The following is a 27,904-nucleotide window of genomic DNA, read 5'->3' on the forward strand; positions in this document are numbered from 1 at the left end:
CTTAGATATGCGCTCCGGGTGTGTCGAAGATGTGCATGCAAGCTGCGGAAGGTGTGCTTGCAGGCCGCCATGTGCACCTAGGAAGAGATGCATGCGCCACTGCGCGCCTAGGCTTAATTTGTGCGCTCGGCACTGTTGAGCGTACCGCTGTGCACAAGGCACCTTTGTGTGCGCCGCTGTGCGCACAAGTAGCTTATGCGCCAGGCTCGCCGCTGTGCTCATGGCTCAGTATTGTGCGGACAATATGGCGATCAAGGTGGGGGGAGATGGCGTCGGCGACCATGCGGGCAAAATGGCCAGCCCTCCCGGAGGGTTTCCACATGGGAGGACCCTGGTACCGAATCGGGGTCTAGCCTGGACGGGGCTGTTCAACCGATGGGACAGACGCTGAAAGGCGATCTGTGTGGCTATCCGAGCCTCGGAGACCAGACACTTTAAGAAAAGTTTTCTACCTTACCATGTCTCGGCGCTTCCCGGTCTCCTGCCGGGCAGTCTTCGTCTGCCAGGGGAGAGGGAAATACTTTCACCACCGTGCTCGGTATTGCACCCGCTGCCTCTCAGCGACTCCCGTTCCTGGGGGCTAAGTCCACGCCGGGAACTGGCTACCGGACCAAGGCTTACCTCTGAGGGATCTCGGAAATTACCTCAGGAATTCTCGACTGGGGGAGGAACCCTTAGGGATCACTGCAGGAGAGCGGGGCTCGTCTTGTAGAGGTAAGATTTTGGAATTTTCTTTCTTCTTTGGTTTGGATTTTCTAACGCTGTGCAAGCGTGTGTAGAGTCCCAAACTGCTAAGGAGACGGAGAAATACTGAAGAGCAGAGCTTCCTGCAGGGGTATATGTAGTGCTGATGTCAGATTGAAATCTGACTCCGTCTCCAACTGCTATCAGGAGCACACTATACCCATTGGTCCTGAGTCCATCTGCTACACGCTAGGAAACACCTCCATGGGATGACAGCTCTCCTGGGGTCGCTTTTCCCTCTTCCCCCCACAGGCAATCAGGCCAGTAGCCTTACGGTTTCTGAGAAACGAAAGGAGAAACAGAAGTGGCGGTGGTGAGTGGTCCTGGAGCCTAAGGTTGCAGAATCCGGCCTGAAGTCCCCCGAAGTCCCACGCTGCAAGTAGGATGGAGAGGGGCAGGAAATGCCTCTGATGCGGCGTGTCCTGGCAGTAGCAGGCTTGACCTACTGAAACTGCAACGGCGTGGCATCAGGATGCCTGGCAGGGGACAGTGGGGGAGATCCAATGAGTTCCCAGCCTGCTTCCCTCTCCTGTAGCGTCAGAGGAGGAGGTCTCATAAGAGGAGGGGGAGAAGTTTTCAATTAACTTTGTGCTGTTAATGTATAAAGCTTACAAAGAGATGAAGGGGAAGCCTATGGGCTCAGGTGGCTCCAAAGGCAAGATCCCAGAGTCCACCCCTCCTCCAGGAAAGAAAAGGAAGCTGGAATCCGAGGAAGAGGGGAGGCCCAGACCCTCACCTGAGTCATTTTCGGATGATCCGGAGATTTTTTCCCAGCAGGATTCCCTGGATGAAACAGAGGAGGAAAGGCGAGATAAGGAAGGTATGATAGAGAGAGTTAAATATCTCAAAGGTTTCCATGCACAGGTGATGGGCTTCTTTAATGGAGAGGAGGCTCTAGAATGAGAGTTCAGGGGATGAGGGTGAAAAGGTATAGACTCAGGAGTAATCTTGGGAAATATTTCTTTATAGAGAGAATAGTGGGTATATGGAAAAGTGGACGTGGTGGAGATGAAAATGGTGTCTGAATTAAGAAAGCACGGGATAAATACAGGGGATCTCTAAGGGAGTGAGGGGAATTGGAAGGGTACATAAATTGGATGGATGAGCAGACTATATGGGCCATTTGTCCTTTATCTGCCTTCATGTTTCTGTGTTTCTAGGACATTATATGTGAATGTTTTAATATGGTTAGATAATGATTTAAAATCAGCAGAGGAAATGACATAATTTTAAATTGATCAGTGTTCAAGTCTTAAAAGCCATGTGGGAACTTGATTATGTTGGAAAAATGTTTTGTAAATCCGTGATCCTCTTTAACAATGAGAAGAATATAAAAGGGACTGGGTGTAATCAAATGTTGAGTGTGAAATTATCACCTGTGCAATAGACTAAGATGTTCCTTTCTATCTCTCAGGTTTACTATATATGCACAACAGAGAAAAGGATTTCGGAGAGCACCAAAAAAGACTGAAGCACGAAAACCAGAACCAAAAAATGGTGGCGAAACCTATCGAAGTAGTATGTCTCCGTCAGTACCGGAGCCTGTCTTCCATGCTGCATCCGTGTCTTTCAAGCGACTTTTTAAACCATTTCTGTTTACTGTTGGGGTAAGAGTTTATTCAAGATTAAGTTACATAAGGGTAAGAGTTACTGTGTTTTTTTTTTGGTTTTTTTTTAGACAGGGGTCCCCAAACCTTTTGGAATGAGGGCCACATTGGACCTTTGACATTACACAGAGGGCTGGGGGGGAGGGGGGCGGCTCAAAGTTTACAGAGTAAGGGATAACAAACAGATATTATTGCAGAAATGTACCAATTTATTTCAATTTAAGACCTATACAACAGAAAAAGCATTAACACTTAATGTTTTGAACATAATTAAGTTCAGTAACTGTACTGCTACTGTTTCTGGGCACGGATGGGAGGGCAGAGAGGACTGACTGCCAAAGAAAGAAAGACATCATGCTAACAGCATTTGCCCATGCCCGGCAGCAGCAGCGTCCCCCTTCTCTTCCACTCACTACCTAGTATTTCCCTCTCTTTTGCCGCCTTCCTTCCAGCTGCTCCATAACAGCATACCTCCCCCCAGTTCTCCTCTGCCTCCCACTTCCCCCAGCAAAACGTTGGATATTTTTTGTTTTGTGGCTACAGTTGCTTCTATAGAGAGCCCCCATGGCATTGGTGTGAGTAGTGGTGGGAAGGAGATAATATGGCTGTTTGCTGATTTCTTTTTTCCTTTTCTCATTTGCTGCCTCTTCCGCTTGGCCTCCATAGCGTTGATGTGAGTGGTGGCAGGAAGGAGAAGACAAGGTGGCTTTTTTTTTTTCCAGGCCAATCTCTTGCTGCCACTTCAGCTTGGCCCTTGCAGCACTGGTGTGAATGGTGGTGAGAAGGGGGTTATTTTTCCCGGGCCAGTACTTCTTGCTGCTGCCTCTGTATGGCCCCTGCGGCTTCGGTGTGAGGAGTGTCGGGAAGGAGGAGACAATGTGGCTTTTTTTTATCTATCTATCTCCCCCAGCCCACTCCTTCTTACTATTACTTCTACTTGGCCTCTATTGCACAGGTATAGGGGAGTCAGCAGCGATAAGGAAAATGCAATTTGGCTGAAGTTTTGCCCTTTTTTTTTTTCTTTTCTATCCTCAACCTTTCTCTTGGGTGGCAGGGGCAGCACTGATATGTGGTGTCCTGCTCCCTGCTGAGGCCTCCTCTCTTTCATGCTCTGACTCTTGCAACTCAGGCACAGATCTAGAGAGGGAGAAGGGGTGTCCTATATGCTGCTTTTTATTTCACAGTGAAAACAAGAGAAACCTGATCACAGGCTGGAAGAATGAGCCCTGCAGGCTGTATGTTTGGGGACCTTTGTTTAGATATTTGCTTATTTATTAACATGTTGATATTTAGATAGCCCTTTATAACAAATTGCATACAGGTACAATGAGCCTCTTCCCCAGAGAGGTTACAGTCTTAAGTGGGTTGCTGAGATAATGAGAGAGAGAGAGACTTGTCTGAGGTCCCAAGAGTTGTGCAGAAAAGGAATATTGATATACTTTGGCTGATGATCTCTGTTCTGCAAAATATCTGGAGATATTCAGCTTGCAGTATTTCTTCCATGCTGCAAAAAGATATTTGGTCTACCTTGAGGAATTATTATAGAAGAAAACTCCATTCTGCAGTGATGCCTCCCTTTTCTTGTTTATGCCTTTCTCTAGGCACCCTAGCATTCCTCTGGCTTTGGCCACTACTTTGTCATACTGTTTTCATTACCTGGAGATAATCAGAGATGATCACCCCAAGGGGGTCTTTTCTGTTTGGTGTGCATCTCATTCCTCTTCCTAACTCCCTCCCCCCACCACCACAATCTGCACTGGATTTCTTTTACCCAAATGCATGACTGTACTTTTTTAAACTATGATGCAAAAAAGTTCAGAGTCATGCACATGGTGAAAATAGTTCTACGGGAGCAGTACACAGTGGGGCGAGAGGTACTAGTATGCCCTACCTGGAAGAGAGATCTTGACCAATTTGGATGCAAGATCAAGAAAATGCCTCCATGTCCACCAGCTAATCTGTAAGCCAGTTTATGCCAAGATTCTTCTCAGGAGTTGAAGGAGACAAAGGCTTTATAGAAATAAACTACACAAATACGTCAATTATCATAGGCATCCAGGCATAGTTAACAGACCCAAATGCCCATAAATTGCTGAAATATGAAAATGAATGGCAACAGTTGGTCTCCATCCTTAAATTTGGACAAGTATTCTGATATATAGAAGGAATGAATGAGAATCCATTACCACACATGAAAAAAGAAGCAGTAGAATTTGCAGAATAAAAGAAAATACTCTAAAGAGTCGGACCAGCAAACAAAAAAAAAACAACAATTTTGCAAAAGCACAAATACAACGGGAAATGCAAAGAGTTACTTCAACAATCACATATGTCTCGAACTCTGACCTAGGTGTGATTAGAGAGACGTGAGTTTAAATTTCATGGTGAGAGATTGATAATTGCAGTTATCCTAGCGTGTAGCCAGATGGACTCAGGACCAATGGGTTATGCTCCCCTGTCAGCAGATGGAGTCAGGTTTCAAAGCTGATGTCACCCTACATACCCCTGCAGCGGCCTCAGCCCTTCAGTATTTCTCCGTCTCCAGCAGATAGAGGATGTGCTTTCCCTGTGGGGATCACTGTACCTTTTTGGAAGAAAAAAATTCTACTTTTAATTTGAAGAAATGATTGAGCCCCACTCTCCAGCGGTGATAGCTAAAGGTCCCTCCCCCAGTTGAGAATTCCTGAGGTGATTTCCAAGATCCCTCAGAGGTGTGCCTTGGTCCGCTAGCCAGTTCCTGGCATGGACTTTGCTGCTGAAGCAGCTGAAAGGCAGCTGGTGCAGGAAGCAAAGCACAGTGGTGACGGCCAAAGCCCTCTCAACCTGCAGCTGGAGACCATCTCTGTACTCAGCTGGTAAGCGCTGAGCTCAGGTAAGTAAAAAAAAAAAAAAATTACCTCCTGATTCAGACACATTTGGAGGAGTTTCGGGAAGACTTCCATTGGTCTCTTTGCTCGGCATGCTGTACCGATGTCGTTCCCAATCCCGTAGGGGTAAGGTGAAGTAGGCTTCTGAGTGGGTTGAGTGGCTTCCCAGTGGGTTAGGCTCTGCTTTAGGCTTGGTCAGCTTACCGCATGGTAGGCTACGGTGGTGCCATCTTGCATGTGTATTTGTGCCTTCCATAGAGTGTTGACACACGCCATGTGCATAACACCGCAAGCATTCATAAGCACACAATTCAAGTAAAGCTGGACGCGTGGAATATGCGTGCACCTCACTGCGGCCTGCATAGGCACCCGAAATCTGTGTGCATAAAATTTTAAGTGTGAGTCGACTAAACAAGCAGATACCATCGCCAATGGCTCCGGTAGCAAAGAAACATAAGTGCCTTTCTTTCTGCGCTGCTTGTCATATTAGGGCTGCACAGTCTGACCTGGATTCCTCCTTATGTCAGCACTGTGAGGAAGCCTAGGGAGAGTTGGCCTCCCTGGACTTTGCTAAGCCTGGCTTCTCCCATTTAGAGAGGATGGGTCAGCCACAGCCATAGCTGGAAGTAACCCAGATCTGAGTAATCCCATAACTGGATCATCCATGGGAGAGGGAAATTCAGCGGCACCTACCCCAGTACCTCCTGGACTAGGCATGGACCTAGCTGCTTTCTCTTGGGTGGAATTTTTTCAAGGTCTTCATACAAGTGCAGTCTGCTTCCTCATTTGCCCCTGTCCTGATGGAACCTCAGTCGGTAAATCCTCCTTCTCTCAGTCCTGTCGGCAGACCTCGAGGCATGCCTCGCCTCAACAAGGGTATCCCTGGCAGGGACCTGGATGGCATGGACGAAGAGGAGGATACAGATTCCTTGGAAGATGGGGAAATACCCCTGGTTTAGAACCGTATCAGACCATGTTATGGTTTTCCATAGAGACAAATTGCTGGCCATGGTTTACAAGACCCTGAAGATACTGGGAGTCCTTGGGGTGGACTCTGACACAACCAAGGAAGAATCCCATTCTGATTTCCCTATGGAAAGCCTCTTGCTACCTTCCAGTAATGGAAGCTATTCAGGAGTTGATTGACCTGGAATGGGATGCCCCAGAAGCAACTTTTAAAAGTGGATGAGCGCTAGAGCTCTATATCGCCTGGATCTGACAGAGAGAGAACGTTTGCATTTACCTAAAGTGGATGCGCTGGTCTGTTCTGACTCAAAGCAAACAACTATCCCAGTGGATTGAGGAGCGGTCTTAAAGGATGCGCACGATAGACGGATGGAGTCCATCCTTAAACAGGCCTTTGACGCTATAGCAATGTTATTGCTTCTTCTTGTCCTCTGGTAGCTCGTTTGTGCCTGCTCCTCTCTTGGGAGGTGGATGTCTCAGGGGCAAATTCCAGAGAGGTTGTGGAACCTGCTGCCGCCTTTTTAGCTGATGTGGGCTCTAACCTAGTCCGTACCTCAGCCAGAGTGGTGGCCTCGGTGGTAGCGGCCAGAAGATAGCTATGGCTGCTAAATTGTTCATCAGACGCAACCTTTAAGGCAAATCTCACAAAGATGCCCTTTAAGGGATCACTTCTCTTCGGAAGCGAATTGGAAAAGCTGGTTCGTAATGGTGTGAGTCTCCAGTGCCCTGGCTACCAGAAGATAAGAGTTACAGTTACAGATCCAGGAGTTCCCAAGAGAGGGGCAGGTTTGGGCTCAGGTTCATCCCGAACCCCCCCCCCCACCCCCCCATCACCAATGAAGTTTTGCCGACTCACCCTTGGAACGAGGAGATAGGGGGTTGACTGTCTCTCGTGTACCAGTGGTGGGTTTGGATCACTTCAGACAAATGGGTACTGGATGTCATACAAGAAGGAAATGTGTTGGAATTTCACAGCACTGCTTGGGACTTATTCATGATGTCTCCTTGCCACTCCCAGCACAAGAAGCAGGCAGTGGAGTGCACCTTGGTAAGGCTCCTTAGGTTGAGGGCTATAATTCCAGTACCTGCTCACCAGGGAAATATAGGGCATTATTCCATCCTACCCAAGAAGGAGTGTTCCTTTCGCCCCATCCTGGACCTCAAGAGTGCCAACCGACACCTAAGGGTAATTCATTTCCGCATGGAAACTCTGCACTCCGTGATAATGGCTGTACAACCGGGAGAGTTCGTAACCTCCCTGGACCTTTCTGAGGCCTACCTTCATGTCCAATCCAGCAAGAACATAGTTTCCTATGCTTTGCAGTGATGGGCCGCCATTAGCAGTTCCAGGCGCTGCCCTTTGGTCTGGCCACCGCCCCCAGAACACTTTCCAAGATTATGGTGGTCGTAATGGATGCATTGAGAAAAGAGGGAATCCTGGTGCATCCGTACTTGAATGACTGGTTGGTCTGGGCAACGTCCGTGAAAGAGATTTACCGGGTGACCTCCTTACTTCAGGAACTCAGTTGGGTTGTCAACATGGACAAAAGTAGTCTCAAATCCTCCCAGTCCTTGGAATATCTGGGAGTCTTCCTCCCAACCACGCGGATAAAGAAGTTGATGTCCCAAGTGCATCTGTTGATGAAACACGAAAAGCCCGACGCGTGTGGAGCTATCTTCAGGTCCTCGGTTTGATTGCGTCAACCCTGGAGGTAGTACCATGTGCGAGAACACACAAGCAGCCACTTCAACACTCCCTGTTATCACGTTGGAACCCGCTGTCCCAAGAACTTGATTCACCTCCTCCTATCGATGGAAGTTTGTTCTCAGCTCCAGTGGTGGCTGCAGGAAGCTCACCTGTGTAAGGGTTTAACCCTGTCCCCGCCAAACTGACTGGTCTTCACAACAGACGCAAACTTCCAGGGCTGGGGAGCTCACTGTCTGGAATTGATGGCCCAGGGGCATTGGACTGAGGAAGAGACACTCTGGAACATAAATTGCCTGGAAGCCCAGGCAGTCAGATTGACATTTCTACAATTCAGCCACATACTCCAGGAGCAAGTGGTCTGCGTAATGTCAGACAGTGCAACAACATTAGCCTATATCAACCAACGGAACCAAGAGCCTGCAAATGCCAAAGGAGATAAAACTCCTTATGGAATGGGCGGACTCCCACATCACAGGAAAAGACAACGTCAGAGCAGACTTTCTAAGCAGGGAGAGTGGATCCAGGGGAATGAGCGTTGTTGACCAAAGCCTTTCAGCTGGTGGTAGATCACTGGGGTCGCCCGTCAATCGACCTACTGGCCGCATCTCATAGTGCGAATGTTTACCGATTCTTCAGTTGCAGAAGAGATCAGTGATCCCTGGGGATTGACACTCTCGTTCAGACCTGGCGGAAGAGGACTTGCTATATACCTTCCCTCTGTGGCCCCTGCTGGGCAGGGTCATTCACAGGCATCCATGGTATGCGGAGACTCCAGGTGGAGACACCCCTGTCCCTCCCACCGCCAGGGACCTGCTTCCCCAGGGACTGGTCCTTCACGAGGATCCAGCTCAATTCTGTCTTACGCTGGCCCTTGAGAGGGCTCACCTGATGAAGCGTGGATATTCAGCGGCAGTAATTGCCACCTTACTCTGCACGTAGAAGTTCTCTACGTTCTTAGTGAATGTGCGGGTCTGGAGAGTATTTGAGGCCTGGTGCGAGGAACACTGTGTTTTCCCCTCGGACGGTCAAAATCGCACTAATTCTGGAATTTTTACAGGACGGTTTGAAAAAAGGTTTGACGCTTAACTCCTTGATGGTCCAGGTAGTGGACCTGTTTCAGGGGTGAGGTGAATGGAACCCGCCTGTTGGCTCATCTGGACATGGCCCTTTTTCTTTGTGTATAATCTGTTTTTATTTGCAGGCCACAAGAAACACCAATATGCAATTTACAGGCTGCCATCAAAATACCATAGCGACAAAACATGTGGTACAATAGAATGGATAACAAACAATAACGAAATAACCATGCCAGTGCAGTACAGCATTGCTAGAAGACAAGAAAGTTACAGCAGCGTAAACAGTAGCAAACTGCATTTGGAAATTAAACTGAGAAGGCCAATGCCCCGATTGAACATAATAAACATATGAACCATAGAAACCCCCCCCAACCCCCCCACCCCACCCCACACTGGTATGCGACTTTCAAAAACTACAATATGTGGTTACGTGGTAGACGATAACTGGCACCATCATCTAGCGAGTGAGCTGGACGCTGCGGGAGCTATAAGCTTCAGGTGTTATTATGATCAGCAATCCATTTTTGGTAAGGACCCCAGATAGCCTGAAAAGAAGGTAAACGATTCTGGTGGACAGCAGTAAGTCTGCCCAGTTGGTATAGTGAGAAAAGGCGATGCTGTACCACCGCAAGAGTAGGGATCGTAATTTGTTTCCAGTTTATAGCCAACTCTGTCCGAGCTGCAATAAAGATTTGTAAAACCAACTTCTGAGTTGTTGTACTTTGTTCAGGCATAGGCGCACCTAATAAGACATGCCAGGGCTGTGCCACGCAAGGCACATTTAACATCTGGGAGATCCATTGAAACAATCCCTGCCAATAACCCTGAATTCTGGGACAGGACCACCATATATGTAGATATGTACCCTGGTCCCCACAACCTCTCCAGCAGCAATCTGCAATATGGGGGTAGAATCTGTGTAAAGCTTGGGGTGTATAATGCCAGCGATAAAGCATTTTGTAACAGTCTCTTGTAGACCCGCAGATATCGAACATTTGCCAGCTATAGTATAAATAATATCCCAGTCCTTGTCATCCAAGCATCCCGGGAAGTCTAAATCCCATAATGCCCTATATTTGTGGACCACCTGCGTTATATTATTAAACATTGTATAGACTTTGGATATAATCCCCTTTATGAACGAGGCATGCTGGCAAAGAGTTTCAAATAGTGTTTTTAGACCTCAAGGTGCCTCTTCGTATACCAGTATGAAGGAAGGACGATATCCTAGCATACAATAGAAAATCCAAAGTGCTACCAGGGTGCATATCGCTGAGTTGCGTTCTGGAGAGCACCTTACCCTGTTGTAACATATGTTCCAAGCGTATGACCCCAGACCTCCGCCACTCTGCATGGCCTGCGGAGCGCTCTGAGCTGTGCACTACAGTATTGGTAAATAAGTGGGTTAACAAGGAATGGTGTTCAGGGCCTACCAATTTAGATTTCCAAAGGTGCCATATCTGCATTGTAGTACGCAAAGCAAATGGGTAATATTCGAATTTGCCCCACGTGGCACTAGCTTGCCACGGCAACGCCGTAATAGGAAAAGAGCCTATCAACCCTTGCTCAAGTCTCACCCACTGAGGAATATCCCTAGATCCATGGAGGGCCACCAGGGCGCGCAACTGGGCCGCATAGTAATACCATAGTAAGTTAGGTAGATGTAAACCTCCCCTAGCTTTAGGTAAGTACAAGATAGACCTCGCCACTCTGGGAGGGTGTTTCCGCCAAATAAAGCCACAGATTAGATGCTGCCATTGTTTGAGCAAGGTAGAGGGTAAACTGAGAGGGATAGTGGTGAAGAAGTACAGGAAACGAGGGAGGACATTCATTTTAATAATGGCCAAACGACCCATCCAGGAGAATATCTGTCGATCCCATCTTCTTAAGTTCTCTCGAATAGTAGTCATCAGGGGAGTATAATTTAGAGCAAACAATTGGCGGACGTGTGGTCCAATCTTAACACCAAGATATTTCAAAAAAGAGGGAGCCCACAGAAAAGGAAATTGGTTTTTAAGGTCATGCGCTACATTAGGCGAGAGGGTCAAATTGAGTATTTCCGATTTGTCATAATTGATGCGCATCCCGGAAACCGCCGAGAAGCCCTGTAGCTCAACCATTACTCCTTGCAGTGATGCTTCAGGGTCAGAGAGAGTCATCATAACATCATCGGCAAAGAGTGATATTTTAGATTGAACGTTGCCACCCCAGATCCCTTTAATATTCCCGGCCTCACGTATCCTAGTAGCAAAGGGTTCAAGGAACAATGCGAATAGCAGAGGTGACAATGGGCAACCCTGCCTCGTTCCCCGCTGTATATCAAAGGGAGGACCATAGCCACCATTAACCTTAACCCTGGCCATGGGAGCCTCGTAAAGCTTCCGTATCCACATCATAAAAGCATTCCCAAAGCCCATTTTGCCCAAGACTTTAAACAAAAACCCCCAATGGACAAGATCAAACGCTTTTTCTGCATCTAAAGCTAACAGCACCGCTGGGGTTTGCTGCTGATGTACTAAATCGACAAGGTTAACTATCCGCTGTACATTGTCGGCCGCTAAGCGACCCGGGACAAAACCCACTTGATCGTTATGGATCAGTTCAGGAAGCACCCCATTAAGCCTAGCCGCTAAAACTCTGGCCAGTATTTTCAAATCAATATTGATTAACGAAATGGGGCGGTACGAGCTACATTTAGTAGGGTCCCTCCCTGGTTTCGCCAGAACGGTAATTCCAGCAGTGTTGGATTCGGTCGTTAAGGTTTTACCCTCAAGGAGAGAATTAAAAGCCTCTGTCATTGGGCCAGCTAGATGGGAAGCAAATTTACGATAGTACCCTCCCGTGAATCCATCTAAGCCGGGTGCTTTGCCAGGTTTAAGTTGCTTGATGGCAGCCAGAACTTCCCCGACTTCTAATGGTTTATCTAACATATGTTGCCAACGCTCACTGAGTACCGGTAACTGGACCGTATTTAAGTAACGCTCTATTTCCGCCTCCCTAATGTTGGAGTCCTGCGTGTACAGGGTAGAGTAAAAGGCAGTGAAGGCCTCCCTGATTTCCTCGGACACGGTGAGCATATGACATGGCCCTTTTTCTGAAAGGGGTAAAGCACTTCCGGCTGGCCTAAGGTGGCTGGTGAAGAACTAGGTGGCAATCTTTTCTTGTTTGATGATAACAAACAATTTTCTTGTTTGATAACAATCAAACTAGGTGGCAATCTTTTCTTGGTGTCAAACTGCTGTGCCGACGGGCGTCCACTGCTCAGCACTTCCTTAAACTAATCAATTACTTGCTTTTTTATCAAACAAGAAAAGATTGCCACCTAGTTCTTCACCGATAGAGAGTGAGCAGCAAAGTTAAGGTATTAGGTCCCAAAAAGAATAAATAATCTCTCCGAAAGAAAAAAAAGTTGAGTGAAAAGAAACCAAAGAAAGACCAAGAGTAAAATGTAACTGCTGCAGGGATGCCTGCACAGCCCCTGAGGCAGCTCCTAGAAGAGTGAAACTCGACCAGAGTTGGGCAAGATTAAATAAAAGTCCTTTTTACCGATCCATCTCTTCGTGTCTATTACAACTTCATACCATTCCATCCTTGTTGCCCACGGTAGTCTCGGAGTTTCATTTGAATCGGTCCATTTCATTGCCCTCCCTAGGTAGGCACAAGGACACGGAAGAATACCGCCTCCTCCATTTAAACGTCAGTAGGCTTTTGGTGCGGTATTTGGAAGTTTCAGAACCGATCTACAAGACAGACTGCTTGTTTGTTCTTCACGGTGGAAGGAGGCAGGGTGAACCAGCTTTGCGGGCTACCATTACTCGCTGAATCAAGGAGGTGGTCATGGGAGCCTATGTGGAGACAAGAAAATCATTACACTTTCAGATTAAAGCTCATGCCACTAGGGCTCAGGCAGTCTCCTGGGTGGAAGCTAGACTGTTGTCTCCCGTTGACATCTGTTGAGCGGCAACGTGTTCCTCCTTACACACCTTCTCCTAGTTCTATTACCTGGATGTTACAGCCCAACAGGGTGCAGCCTTTCCAAGGACGGTGTTAACCGGACCATGGGCAGCCTTCCGCCCCAATTGGGAGTAGCTTTTGTACATCCCATTGTTCCATCTGGCTACATGCTAGGAAATGGGGAAATTACTTATCTGATAATTTCGTTTTTCTTAGTGTAGATAAGAACATAAGAAAATGCCATACTGGGTCAGACCAAGGGTCCATCAAGCCCAGCATCCTGTTTCCAACAGTGGCCAATCCAGGCCATAAGAACCTGGCAATTACCCAAAAACTAAGTCTATTCCATGTTACCATTGCTAATGGCAGTGGCTATTCTCTAAGTGAACTTAATAGCAGGTAATGGACTTCTCCTCAAAGAACCTATCCAATCCTTTTTTAAACACAGCTATATTAACTGCACTAACCACATCCTCTGGCAACAAATTCCAGAGTTTAATTGTGCGTTGAGTAAAAAAGAACTTTCTCCGATTAGTTTTAAATGTGCCCCATGCTAACTTCATGGAGTGCCCCCTAGTCTTTCTACTATCCGAAAGAGTAAATAACCGATTCAGATCTACCCGTTCTAGACCTCTCATGATTTTAAACACCTCTATCATATCTCCCGTCAGTTGTCTCTTCTCCAAGCTGAAAAGTCCTAACCTCTTTAGTCTTTCCTCATAGGGGAGCTGTTCCATTCCCCTTATCATTTTGGTAGCCCTTCTCTGTACCTTCTCCATCGCAATTATATCTTTCTTGAGATGCGGCCACCAGAATTGTACACAGTACGGTCTCACCATGGAGCGATACAGAGGCATTATGACATTTTCCGTTTTATTCACCATTCCCTTTCTAATAATTCCCAACATTCTGTTTGCTTTTTTGACTGCCGCAGCACACTGTACCGACGATTTCAATGTGTTATCCACTATGACACCTAGATCTCTTTCTTGGGTTGTAGCACCTAATATGGAACCCAACATTGTGTAATTATAGCATGGGTTATTTTGCACTTATCCACATTAAATTTCATCTGCCATTTGGATGCCCAATTTTCCAGTCTCACAAGGTTTTCCTGCAATTTATCACAATCTGCTTGTGATTTAACTACTCTGAACAATTTTGTGTCATCTGCAAATTTGATTATCTCACTCATCGTATTTCTTTCCAGATCATTTATAAATATATTGAAAAATAAGGGTCCAAATACAGATGGATTCAGCATCCCACTCATGGATGCCCAAGAATGGTGCCAAGGAATCGCCCGTGAAATGAATATCTATTCCAAGAGATTACGGGTAAACAGTCACCCAATCCCTAGATTAGGGCATCCATAATCTTGCTGGGATTCAGCGTTTTGGTTGAGAACAAATTACGGTTGTCTGTTTTTTTAGTCAAGTTGGTTTTAATCAAGTGTTAATCTAGTTTTTTTTTCAATAGTATGTTCACAATGGCTTTTGAAGTGAATACTGCAGGTGGTGTATCTAGGATGACGTCAGCTTTGAAACCTGACTCCTTCTCCATCTGCTAGCTGGGGAACATGTAACCCATTGGTGCTGAGTCCATCAGACTACACTAAAGAAAATGAAATTTCTCCATGGCACATAATCAGTATCATGAGAAACTTAACATATGTTTACCCATGTAAAATGCTTTGAAAGTTGCCCTCTTAGTGTATGCAGTTGTGGAGAAATATTATAACCTCAAATTCACAGTGTCTTCTAGAAATTCCGTTGATTTTTCCCATAATAAGACTTTATCCCAAATCCTGTGATTTATTCTCGGTGAAAGCTTTCAGTCTTGTTAGATTCCCTGTGTCATTCTGCCACCATAAAGCTTCCTAACTGTATTTATACGATTGTTCTTGATTACCTGCTTTTCATTTGATAATCATAAAGCTGCTTTCAGTCTTAATATTAAAACAGTATAGTGATCATAGAACTATATGTAGAGATCTATCCAGGCTTTTGTGAGACTTGTTTTTGTTATCGGTTTCTTTAATGTAGGGTTGCCTGACAAATAAGAACAGGTAGAAGTGTATTGCTTATGTGGCCATTACATTCAGCTAGTGATTCTGGAGCCACATGTGGCAATTCCACTGAATTTTTATAGTAACAAAAAGTGGAAATGAGCTAATCATTAATTTTACAGTTGGAAGGAAATAACATTTGAACATGACATTCGGAAACTCAATTCACCACTGATCAAACACAACATTTGAGTATCATAGAGCTGGTAAATTTTAAGAGCTGATCCTTTTCAGAGGCAACCCCATATGTATAGCTTATAGGGGGGGGGTTCTCCAGTTCACTTACTGCTGCTTGCTTGTCCCAGACCGTTCATTTCTACAGAACAGTGGTTCTCAACCCTGTCCTGGGGACCCCACCCAGCCAGTCGGGTTTTCAGGATATCCACAATGAATATGCATGAGAGAAAATTTGCATGTTATGGAGGCAGTGTATGCAAATTTTCTCTCATGCATATTCATTGTGGCTATCCTGAAAACCTGACTGGCTGGGGGGGTCCCCAGGACAGGGTTGAGAACCACTGCTACAGAACATGGCTCTTTTATAACATCAAACAGCAACACGTTAAAAAGTTTCATATCTTGCTTAAAAATGAAAGGATCTGTGTAATTGAATTGCAACACAGATTATTTTATAAGCCATGCCTTATAAAAAAGGATTTCAGAGGAGGATTAACAGACTGGCTGCCAGTTTCCTAGGAGAAAAGTGGATTCTTAAAGCTGAAGTGCACCATCCATTCCTAATAGTATCTATTTTATTGGTTTCTTTTTTTCTATATTTTTTCTATTTGAGTTTCTTAGACTCTTACTTTTGGATGGTAAATTTCTTTATTAACGTTGTAATATTTTAAATGGTTGGAAGGATGAAGAGTGAGTGAGCTAGTTTGGAGGTAATCTGAGCCTTCTCTGTACCTGGGGTTTTTCATAAAAAACAAAACAAAACACCTTATTGAGAGTTTGATAATTCCCGTGTAGGCCACATATAGTGAATTCACTAATACATTTAAAGTGTTATGGGAGACTCAGTTTTAGTGGACCCTTGGGCCGACCTGCTGGAGACTGGGAAAGATGGACAATGTCTCTGTGTATAGCAGGCCGGGAGGCAGATGTTCGAGCAGGATGTAGATGCTCTTCACCCTGGAAGCTGGTGCTCCCCCGGGAGGAGCCCGTAGGGGCCCGGCCGCTGGGACTTAGGCGGGTTGTGGATCAGGACAGGTAACTGGAACCAGACTAGAACAGTAGAGACACTGTAACTGGGCTAGGGTACTGGAACCAGGCAGGAACTGTAGCAGGTAAACAAGAACCACGCAGGCTCTGTGGCAGGAACGGAGCGACGAAGCAAGGCGAGTCACTCCGGGGCACAGCGCAAGTGGGAACTGGGAGGCAAACCCGTTGCAAGGCAAAAGCTGGATGGCCACGGTCGGCTTATCAAGGCCGCGGCGTCTGACGTCAGGAATTGGCGGAGTCACCACTGGCGGGAAACGGTCTAGAAAAGCGCCCAAGTGGCACGCGCGTGCGCCTAGAAGCAGGGCATCCATGGGAGACCTCGCAGCGGCGCAGCCCCAGCGGGGATAAGGGCCTGGCCGTGGTGCTCGCGGCCAGAACCGCAACATAAAGGACATTAATTAGACACATTCCTACTCCCATAGCAACCTAAAACTTAAGTAGGAACTGAACAAATTTGAGATGAAGGCAGCAGTCCAGCAGCAAGAGGGGGGCTTCCCAGTCTTTTGCATCAAGTGTCACATGTATGATGTTTTACCCACCGGTGAAAAATTGTACATGTGCATGCGATGCAAAGAGCTCCTGGCTCTCAGAGAACGAGTCCGATCTCTGGAGGCTAGAGTGGCAGACCTGGAGGAGCTGAGGCAGACAGAGAGGTATGTAGATGAGACCTTCAGGGACATAGTAGCCAACTTCAGACTGGCAGCCCTGGTGCTGCCTTGGAGGAAGAAGGTCTCATGATTGGAGAACATCAACCTGGTGCAGCAGGAAAGGATCCTGTAGCAAGGACCTGCTCTCCAGGTGATGCATTGTCCTTTCACACCGAGGATATCTCCCCAAGGCCTACTGCCCAGGAGGGGAAGGGTTAGGCTGGCCGTCATAGTTGGTGATTCGATTATTAGGAATGTAGACAGCTGGGTGGCTGGTGGGCGTGAGTATTGCCTAGTAACATGCCTACCTGGTGCGAAGGTGGCGGACCTCACGCGTCACCCAGATAGGATTTTAGACAGTGCTGGGGAGGAGCCGGCTGTCTTGGTACATGTGGGCACCAATGACATAGGAAAATGTGGGAGGGAGGTTCTGGAAGCCAAATTTAGGCTCTTAGGTAGAAAGCTTAAATCCAGAACCTCCAGGGTAGCATTCTCTGAAATGCTCCCTGTTCCACGCGCAAGTCACCAGAGGCAGGCAGAGCTCCGGAGTCTCAATGCGTGGATGAGACTATGGTGTAAAGAAGAGGGATTCAGTTTTGTTAGGAACTGGGGAACCTTTTGAGGAAGGGGGAGTCTCTTCCGAAGGGATGGTCTCCACCTTAACCAGGTGGAACCAGACTGCTGGCGCTAACCTTTAAAAAGGAGATAGAGCAGCTTTTAAACTAGAACAAAGGGGAAAGCCGACAGTCGCTCAGCAGCACATGGTTCAGAGAGAGGTATCTTCAAAGGATACTAATGATGCATTAGAATTAGGGCATCCCGACATTGAGGTTCCAATTATAAGAAAAGTAGTCCAAGTGCCTGAACTCAGCAGAGCTAAAAAATTCTAACTTATCCCTAGCAATTAAAAAGCAAAATGAAAATACAAACAAAAAACAAACTTTGAAATGTTTGTATCGTAATTCCAGAAGTCTAAGAAGTAAGATGGGAGAATTAGAATGTATAGCAGTGAATGATGACATAGACTTAATTGGCATCTCAGAGACATGGTGGAAGGAGGACAACCAATGGGACAGTGCTATACCGGGGTATAAATTATATTACAATGACGGAGAGGAGCACCCAGGAGGCGGTGTGGCGCTTTATGTCCGGGATGGCATAGAGTCCAACAGGATAAATATCCTGCATGAGACTAAATACACAATTGAATCTTTATGGGTAGAAATCCCTTGTGTGTCGGGGAAGACTATAGTGATAGGAGTATACTACCGTCCACCTCGTCAAGATGGTGAGACTGATAGTGAAATGCTAAGAGAAATTAGGGACGCTAACCAAATTGGTAGTGCGGTAATAATGGGAGACTTCAATTACCCTAATATTGACTGGGTAAATGTATCATCGGTACATGCTATAGATATAAAATTCCTGGATGGAATAAGTGACATTTTTATGGAGCAATTGGTTCAGGAACCGACAAGAGAGGGAGCAATTTTAGATCTAATTCTCATTGGAGCACAGGACTTGGTGAGAGAGGTAACGGTGGTGGGGCCGCTTGGTAATAGTGATCATAATATGATCAAATTTGAATTAATGACTAGAAGGGGGACAGTAAGCAAATCCACGGCTCTCGTGCTTAGAGTCTACTAGAGTCAGCAATCATTAAATCCATCTTGAAAAAGAACAACCTAGACCCAGACAATCCACTAAACTACCTTCCCATATCTAACCTACCATTCATTGCCAAAAAAATTGAAAAGATCGTACACTCACAACTCACTGACCACCTATAAACGAACAACCTTCTCTCCCCCACACAATTCGGATTCAGGAAACACATAAGCATAGAAACATTACTCCTCTCATTAAATGACACAGTGCTCAGAGGCTTTGAAAATGGCCAAAGCTACCTATTAATCTTCCTAGACCTATCCGCTGCATTCGACATGGTCAATCATGCAATCCTTATTGACCGTCTGACTGAAATAGGAGCAACCAGAAAAACACTACAATGGTTTTCGTCATATCTATCAAATCGAACCTACCAGGTCTCATTCAACAATACACACTCAAAGAAAATAAACCTAAACCCCGGTGTTCTCCAAGGCTCAGCACTATCCATGACACTCTTTAACATCTACCTTCTTCTGAATCGTTACCTCCTTGATGACCTTGGGCTCACCCATTTCCTGTATGCAGACAATATCCAAATTCTAATCCCAATAATTAACACAATAGAGGAAACTTACAAAAAAAAACAGTCACCTACATCACCGAAATAAAGAAAAGACTAACCGACATGAAACTCATAATAAATATTGAAAAAACAGAAATTATCATCTTGATAGAAAAAAGAAGCCATCATCCCCTCCTCCTTTAAAAATGGAGAACCAAAAAACAGCAATTACACCAGTCACGCACGCTTGCAACTTAGGGTTCAAGAATCACATCACGACGAAAATCAAGGAGGGATACCACAAACTGCTAACACTAAGACGACTAAAACCTTTTCTTAAGCCAGACAACTTCAGAACAGTCCTACAACTACTCATATTCTCCAACCTGGACTACTGCAATTCATTATTACTCTGTTTACCACTCTCCACCATCCGCCCACTACAAATCTTGCAAAACGCAGGTGCCAGAATCCTCACTGGAACAAAAAAACATGAGCATATTACCCCAATTCTGATATCACTACATTGGCTCCCAATAAAATTCCGAATAGAGTATAAAATACTGACCCTAATAACACAAAATAATATATGAAGGACAAACTGACTGGTTAAAAACAAAGATAAGACTCCACACACCACAACGAAACCTTCGCTCATCCAACAAAGGCCTCCTGAAAATTCCACCTGTACGACCTAAACAACTAACCTCAACCCACGATAGAGCCATAACCCTCGGAAGCCCCAAACTCTGGAATTCACTCCCAACAGAACTAAGAACACATCCGAACCTAAAGACCTGGCTATTCACCAAAGCCTACCAAAACTACAAAGGAAATCCCTCCTAAACCTTATGATCCGGTAAAATTCCTGTAGCAACGTGAAAATCTATAACCAACATTGTTTACGCACACCTTGAATATCTACTAAAATGCATCTACATGCGCATTAACTCATAAGAATACCACGCTTATGGACATTAATACCTACAACACGGAGATGTACTTTTAAGTCTTACTTGCACTTATAAGACCTATTCGTGCTCACAAGTCTTACATGAATTATAATACCTATATGTGCTCACAAATCCTGTATGTATTTTGTAACATCTGTATGCAGTCGTTGCGGCGATCGGGAACATCTTGCCGCCACATTCATGTATGCACTAACTCTTAGATAGCAAATGAACTCTGTATAGCTCTACCAGTCAAATCATGTAAACTGTTGTGATGGCGAAACCGAACGACGGTATATAAAACTCGACAAATAAATAAATACTAAAGGCTCCCACTAGTGCACCAGACTATATAGAGAAGAGTCAGCATAAACATTGGTTCTCTTCCTCCATCTGCTTGTAGAGTTAAATGCCTCATGTGTCTAGATTGGTCTGACAGGACTGAAGGAAAAGAAATTATCCACCTTATTACTAATTACTGGTCACTTTTAGATTACATTAGCACTAAAGTGGTCAAATCATTCTGAGGTATGACAAAAATGCATCATCACATTGTTTTCCACAGTCATGCTGGCCCCTGATTTCAGAATATTTATTTTTTACAGGCATAGAATCCTCTTTTGTCAGTCAGACTTCTGAGTTACGTTAAGTATGGAAGGGATACCAAGCTTCTGTCAAAAGGTTGCTGGAAAAGTAATGGTTACCAGTTAAATCAATTTTTGCAACAATTGTTCTCTACTTCAATCTGTTGGAAAAGTAATTAGGTCACCAGCTGTTAGTAACTGTAGCTAGTAACTTTTTAATATCCCTAGTAATAATATCAGTTTTCCTAGCAAATGGACTCAGGACCAATGGGTATAGTGTGCTCCTGATAGCAGTTGGAGACGGATCAGATTTCAATCTGACATCAGCCCTAGTACATATACCCCTGCAGGAAGCCCTGCTCTTCAGTATTTTCTGTCTCCATAGCAGTTCGGGACTCTATACATGCTTGCACAGCGTTAGAGTATTCTAATCAAAGAAATCCAAAACAAAGAAGAAAACTTACCTCTACAGACGAGCCCTGCTCTCCTGCGGTGATACCTATGGGTCCCTCCCCCAGTCGAGATTCCTGAGGTGATTTCCGCAATCCCTCAGAGGTAGGCCTCGGTCCAGCAGCCGGCCCCCAGCGTGGACTTAGCCCCCGGCATCGGGTGCGGCTGAGAGGCAGCGGGTGCAAATTTGAGCGCGGCGGTGAAGGTACTTTCCCTCTCCCCCCGCAGCCAGAGACTGCCCGGAACAAAACCGGGAAACGCCGAGACAAGGTAAGGTGGAAAACTTCTTAAAAGTCTGCGGTCTCCGAGGCTCGAATAGCCGCACAGATTGCCAGCCGGCGTCAGTGCTACTGGGTTGATCAGCCCTATCCGGGCTAGATCCCAGTCCGATACAATGGTCCTCCCACGTGGAGACCCTCAGAGGTGATTGCCATATTGCTCGCGTGGTCGCTGTCGCCATTTCCATTTGATTGCTGCCCTGTCCGATTCGATCCGTGCGCACAGAGGCGAGCCGTGCGCACACCGGCGCTCACAAGGGCACCGGGCGCATAAGTAAATCCCGTGCGCACAGCGGCGCGCGCATCCGACCTACACGCACAACTTCGGCACACTCGGAGCGCATAACTCAGCCTCCTGGCGTACGCTTACGCACAAACCGAAGTTTTCTGCAATCCTACACACACAAACCATGGCACCACTGGATAAGAAGCTCAAGGCTCAGGGCCCTTGCCCAGCATGCCACATCAGAGCTGCGCAGCACAAGGAGGCCACGGCCCTGTGTCTACAGTGCGAGGAGGCTCTGGGTGAACCAGGCCAAGGTCCTCTCCAGACGGCACTGGGATCTGGATCCACTGACAGTACACCGGATCTGGCTACCCCCGGCAGAGGTCTCCCTCAAACGGGGCTCCCTGGGGACGCGGCACCTCTCAATTTAGACCAAGCATCTTTCTCCTGGGTAGAATTCTTCAAAGGCCTATATACCTTTGTCCACATACAACCGGCGCCTCTAATGACATAGCCACAGCCTGCCCCTCCCACCTCAAAGCCCCAACTTTGGGGACACGGACACCTCGGATGAGGGTCAAGACTCCCTGGAGGAAGGGGAAATCTCTCCAGGGACGGAACCTTACCAAACCATGAGGCGTTTCTTCGCTAAAGACGAACTATCAGACCTCATGGCTCACAGCCTGAAAGAGCTCGCTATCCACAGGGGAACCAAAGACGAACCTCCTCCTCGAGGGACTCCATCAGGCCTCCCACCATTTCCCTTTGCTGCAGGCCGTGCAACAGCTGATTGACCTGGAATGGGAGGCTCCAGAGGACACATTCAAGAGGGACGGACCCTGGCAGCCCTATACCCCCTGGACCCCGCTGCCAAAGACCTGGCATTCCCCAAAGTGGATGCCATGGTCTGCGCTGTTTCAAAGCGCACTACCATCCCAGTCGAGGGAGGAGCAGCACTCAAGGATGCCCAGGACAAACGTCTCGAACCATCCTTAAACAGTCATTCGACGTTTCAGCTATGTCACTACAGATCGCGGCCTGCTGTGCAGTGGTGACAGGTGCCTGCTTATCAAAGACCAGGAAGGCCACCACACCTGTCGAAGCACTAGAACCAGCAGTATCATTCCTCACGGATGCGACCTTTGATCTGGTGCGCACCGCAGCCAGAGGCGTCTCGTCCATTGTGGCAGCCAGATGACAAATCTGGCTCAGAAGCTGGTCAGCCGATGCAACGTCCAAGATGAGACTCACGAGAATGCCCTTTAAGGGAAACCTCCTGTTCGGTAGCGAGCTGGAGAAGTTAGCTGACATATTGGGCGAATCCTCAGTACCACGGCTACCGGAGGACAAGAACAAGAGAAGCCAGCGCTCCTCCTTCCGAGCAACTAAGGTTAGGGATCACAGCGCTTCAAACTGTACAGATGTACATATCAAGCTTCTCGCCCTGCAGGCAGGGGCCAGTCCTTTCGGAACAAACACAATAAAAGGGGAGCCGGCGCTGGTCCAGGCCCCAGCCGCACCCTGCAATGAAGATCAGCCGACCCATCCACAGGAAGAGACCATAGGGGGCAGGCTTGCCCTATTCTACCAAAGATGGATCGAGATAACTTCGGACAAGTTGGGTCCTAAACATCATTCGAGAGGGATATTATCTGGACTTCCACAACATCCCTCCGGAAAAGTTTGTGAAATCTCCCTGCCACGACCCTTTCAGGAGGACTGCAGTGGAATCTACACTGGCCAAATTGCAACAAGAAAATATGGGGCACTATTCCATCTTTTTTATCGTTCCCAAGAAAGAGAGTATGTTCCGGCCCATCCTGGACCTCAAGTCCGTCAACAGCCACCTGAGGGTACCTCGCTTCCGCATGGAAACCCTACGCTCGGTCATAAGGGCAATACAGCCAGGAGAATTTCTCACATCCCTTGATCTGTCAGATCGCCTACCTGCACGTCCCGGTCCATCACACGCATCAGCGGTTTTTACGCTTCGCAATCCTGAACCACCATTACCAGTTCCGGGCACTACCCTTCGGGCTAGCCACAGCACCCTGAAAGTTCACCAAAATCATGGTTGTAGTCGCGGTGACACTAAGAAAAGAAGGAATCCTTGTACACCTATATCTGGATGATTGGCTGATCAGGGCAAAATCCCCAGAGGAAAGTCATCAGGTGACCACCAGAGTCAAAACTCTACTGGAGAACCTCGGGTGGGTGGTCAACACAAACAAAAGCTGTCTGCAGCCCTCCCAGTCTCTGGAATACCTGGGAGTCTGGTTCGACACCAGACAAGACAAGGTCATTCTGACTCCTACAAGGAGAACAAAGCTGATGAACCAATTGCGAAACCTGTTAAGCAGTCTTCGCCCCAAGGTGTGGGACTACTTCCAAGTCCTCCGTCTCATGACATCCACACTGGAAGTGGTCCCATGGGCAAGAGCTCATATGCGACCCCTACAGCGTTCCCTACTGTCACGATGGAATCCGATGTCCCAGAATTACTCAGTTCGCCTCCAGCTCCCGGAGGAAGTTCGAACCTAGCTACAATGGTGGCTACAAGAAGACCATCTGAGCAAGGGAGTTAGGCTATCCCCGCCGACCTGGATCCTGCTCACCACGGATGCAAGTCTACGAGGGTGGGGAGCCCACTGCCAGGAACTGACCGTCCAGGGGCAATGGGACAAGAAAGAGTCGGGATGGAACATCAACTGACTAGAAGTATGGGCAGTCAGGCTAGCCTGCCTACGGCTCAGTCACAGACTCCGGGGCGAATCGGTCAGAGTCATGTTGGACAACGCCACAACAGTGGCTTACATCAACTGTCAGGGAAGAACCAGAAGCCAACAGGTATCCCTGGAAATAGACCCCCTAATGGCGTGGGCAGAATCAAACCTACAAGAGATTTCAGCCACCCACATTGCAGGAAAAGACAACGTCATGCGGATTATCTCAGCAGAGAAAGTCTAGACCCAGCGGAATGGAGGTTGTCGAACACAGCCTTCCAATTGATAATAAACCGCTGGAGAACACCAGCCATGGACCTCCTGGCGAGCCGGTCAAAGGCCCAAGTTCCCATCTTCTTCAGTCGCAGACGGGGAACCACAATCCCAAGGGATTGATGCTCTCGTCCAGACCTGGCCACAGGAAATCCTGCTATACGCCTTCCCACCGTGGCCGCTACTGGGCAGAATCATCCACAAGATAGAAAACCACAGGGGACCAGTATTTTTAGTGGCCTTGGACTGGCCAAGAAGGCCGTGGTACGCAGACATGCGAAGACTACTGACAGGGAGCCCTCTCCCTCTACCTCCTCACAGGGATCTGCTCCAACAAGGCCCGATCCTCCACGAAGACCCAACTCGATTCTCTCTTACAGTCTGGCCATTGAGAGGACACGCCTGAAGAAGAGAGAATATTTGGGGGCGGTGATTGACACTCTGCTCCAAGCACGCAAGTCTTCCACATCTCTAACCTACATACGAATATGGAGAATATTCTAAGCCTGGTGTGAAGACTGTGACATCCTCCCGTGGACAGTCAAAATTCCCACGATTCTAGAATTCTTGCAGAACGACTTACAGAAGGGGGTTGTCTCTCAACTCCATCAAGGTGCAGGTGGTCACGTTGGCCTGCTACAGAGCCAAGAGGGGGGGGGGGGGGGCAGCCTAGCCTCTCACCTGGACATCTCCCGCTTCCTGAAAGGGGTCAAACAGATCCGACCACCCCTGAGGTGGCCAGTATCTTTATGGAATCTCAATCTAGTCCTAGACTTCCTAGCAGGAGCCTCCTTCAGATCCACCCACGGTCTGTCCCTCTGGCTATTAACACTGAAGACTGCATTCCTAGTGGCAGTCTGTTCGGCCCGCCGCATCTCTGAGCTTCAAGCACTGTCCTTTCGAGCACCCTTTCTCAGGTTCACACCGGGATCCATACAGCTATGCACGGTCCCCTCCTTCCTCCCAAAAGTGTTTTCTCACTTCCATCTAAACCAAACCATCTCGCTGCCATCGCCAGACGAGATTAAGGACTCGAAAGAATCTCGCCCCTTTGCCATCTTAACGTCGGCAGTCTCCTACTCCGATATCTGCAAAGGTTGGAATCCGTATGAAATCTTTGTCCTTCGCAGCGGGAAGAAACAAGGGGAAGCGGCCTCACAGGCAACCATAGCCCGCTGGATCAAAGAAGTAATCAAGGCGGCCTTGTAGAAGCAGGCAAGCCTCCACCTCTACAAGTCAAGGCCCATTCCACTAGAACCCAGGCAGTGTCCTGGGCGGAAACCAAGATGCTGTCACCCGCCGAGATCTGTCGGGCGGCAACATGGTCCTCCATTCATACCTTCTCTAGGTTTTACCGCCTGGATGTTCAGGCTCAGGAGGACACAGCATTCGCAAGGGCAGTATAAGTGGGCCACGGGCAGCCTCCCACCTGGTTCAGGAGTAGCTTTTGTACATCCCATTGGTCCTGAGCCCATCTGCTACACGCTAGGAAATGGAGAAATTACTTACCTGATAATTTCGTTTTCCTTAGTGTAGACAGATGGACTCAGTATCCAGCCCATGGCTGCCGACAATCACGGAAACCTCGGGAGACAATTCCCCTAGAGCAAGACAAACAAGGGTAAGCCAAGCTTCCCTCTAACGAGGACACCCATACCTACCGGGTGTCGGCGTTTTTCGGTTGAGTTCACATAAGAACTTAAGAACTTGCCATGCTGGGTCAGACCAAGGGTCCATCGAGCCCAGCATCCTGTTTCCAACAGAGGCCAAACCAGGCCACAAGAATCTGGCAATTATCCAAACACTAAGAAGATCCCATGCTACTGATGCAATTAATAGCAGTGGCTATTCCCTAAGTAAACTTGATTAATAGCCGTTAATGGACTTCTCCTCCAAGAACTTATCCTTCTTTATAAAACTTTTTGCTAGTGTTATGATAGGCACTGGCGGTCTCCAGCTATATCCACTTCAACCAGTTCCAGTTAATCAGTTTAACCAAGTTATTCAAGTTAATCAAAGCTAACCAAGTTAATCAAGTTGCTCGGTCACACATATCTCCACAATTGCTTTTCGAAGAGAATACTGAAGAGCAGGGCTTCCTGCAGGGGTATATGTACTAGGGCTGACGTCAGATTGAAATCTGATCCATCTCCCACTGCTGTCAGTAGCACACTATACCCAATGGTCCTGAGTCCATCTGTCTACACTAAGGAAAACAAAATTATCAGGTAAGTAATTTCTCCATTTAGAATGCTACTAGACATACACAGCACTGTATTATGGTGATACTTAATTAAGTTAATAAGTCCCTGTTAAAAAGATCTTAAAATCTATGTGGCTAACTGAAGCAGTGGGAGATAAAGTGATCTACCAAGGTCACAAGGAGCAACACTAAAAGAAGCAGGTTTTGAACCCTGGCTTCCCTGGTTCTCGGCCTACTGCACTAACCACTAGGGTTATTCTTCTTCCCTAGCAGTATGATGAAGCATAGCATGTATCTTTATTATAATTACAGTAGGGGCCTTCTTTATAAAACTTTTTGCTAGTGTTATGATGATGGGCATAGTTAGACACAGGATTTTGGGCCTGATGGACTTAAGATATGCCATGCTGAATCAGACCTGTGTTCTTAGGGTTTTATAAAAGTGATGCAATAAGTAATTTTGAGAAAAAAATGTTTTTTAAAATTTAGTTCTTTACTTCTTTTTTACATGGATTCTACTTGAAGTATGGTTTTTACAGCTTCTTTTATTACGATATTTTTTGTCACAGTAATGTTACCAAAATTATGGTGATAATAGCCATTTTATGTTGCGTTTTCATTCACTAGACATTTTGCTAAAGTGGACTGTTTTTATTTTGGCATTGATGAAGAATTCCAGTCCCGCTCTATAAAAATTTGGCTTAGGCCAGCACAGGCACAATAGCTGAATGGCAGCACTGCATGCAGCCTTACGGGTGAGCAAGGTATGCATACTGTAAAGGCAGCGTCCACAGCCTGGGGGAAAGGGATTTCCAGCCATCGCCCATTCACTCCCGTGCCAGTTCCCTAGTGTTCCTCCTCTGCCTTTTCTCTCTGTCTGTTTTTCCCCTTGTGCCTCTTTCCTTCCTGCTCATTTTCTACACCAAAACTCTGCCTTATGCTGCTCCTATCTATATATTTATATTTCATATGATTGTGCCATTGTGATCTTATCATAAGGTAAAAGGGTATTAAAAGGGTGGTAATGGCCTTAACTATATGCAGCCTGCATTTTTATCAGAACAATAACATTTCACTAAAATTTGTTTTATAAATGAATTCCCCATTCTTATTTGTTTTACTAGACCAGTTCCCATTGTGGCTACCCTGCTAATGAAGGCCAGGGTGTTAGACCCTTGCT

At 46.8% G+C, this 27,904-nt stretch overlaps 1 protein-coding gene across 2 annotated transcripts in view; it reads left to right on the forward strand.

The window, feature by feature from the left end:
• The window catches only part of PARL (presenilin associated rhomboid like), a 263,836-nt gene that overhangs the window by 8,581 nt on the left and 227,351 nt on the right, over positions 1-27,904 (forward strand). For both annotated transcript variants that reach the window (XM_029617018.1, XM_029617019.1), the window contains exon 2: positions 2,159-2,351. In XM_029617018.1, coding sequence (XP_029472878.1) covers positions 2,159-2,351 — 193 coding nt within the window. The remainder of the gene's footprint in view (positions 1-2,158; positions 2,352-27,904) is intronic.

The sequence above is a fragment of the Rhinatrema bivittatum genome, chromosome 9, assembly GCF_901001135.1.
Source record: "Rhinatrema bivittatum chromosome 9, aRhiBiv1.1, whole genome shotgun sequence".
NCBI lineage: Eukaryota > Metazoa > Chordata > Amphibia > Gymnophiona > Rhinatrematidae > Rhinatrema > Rhinatrema bivittatum.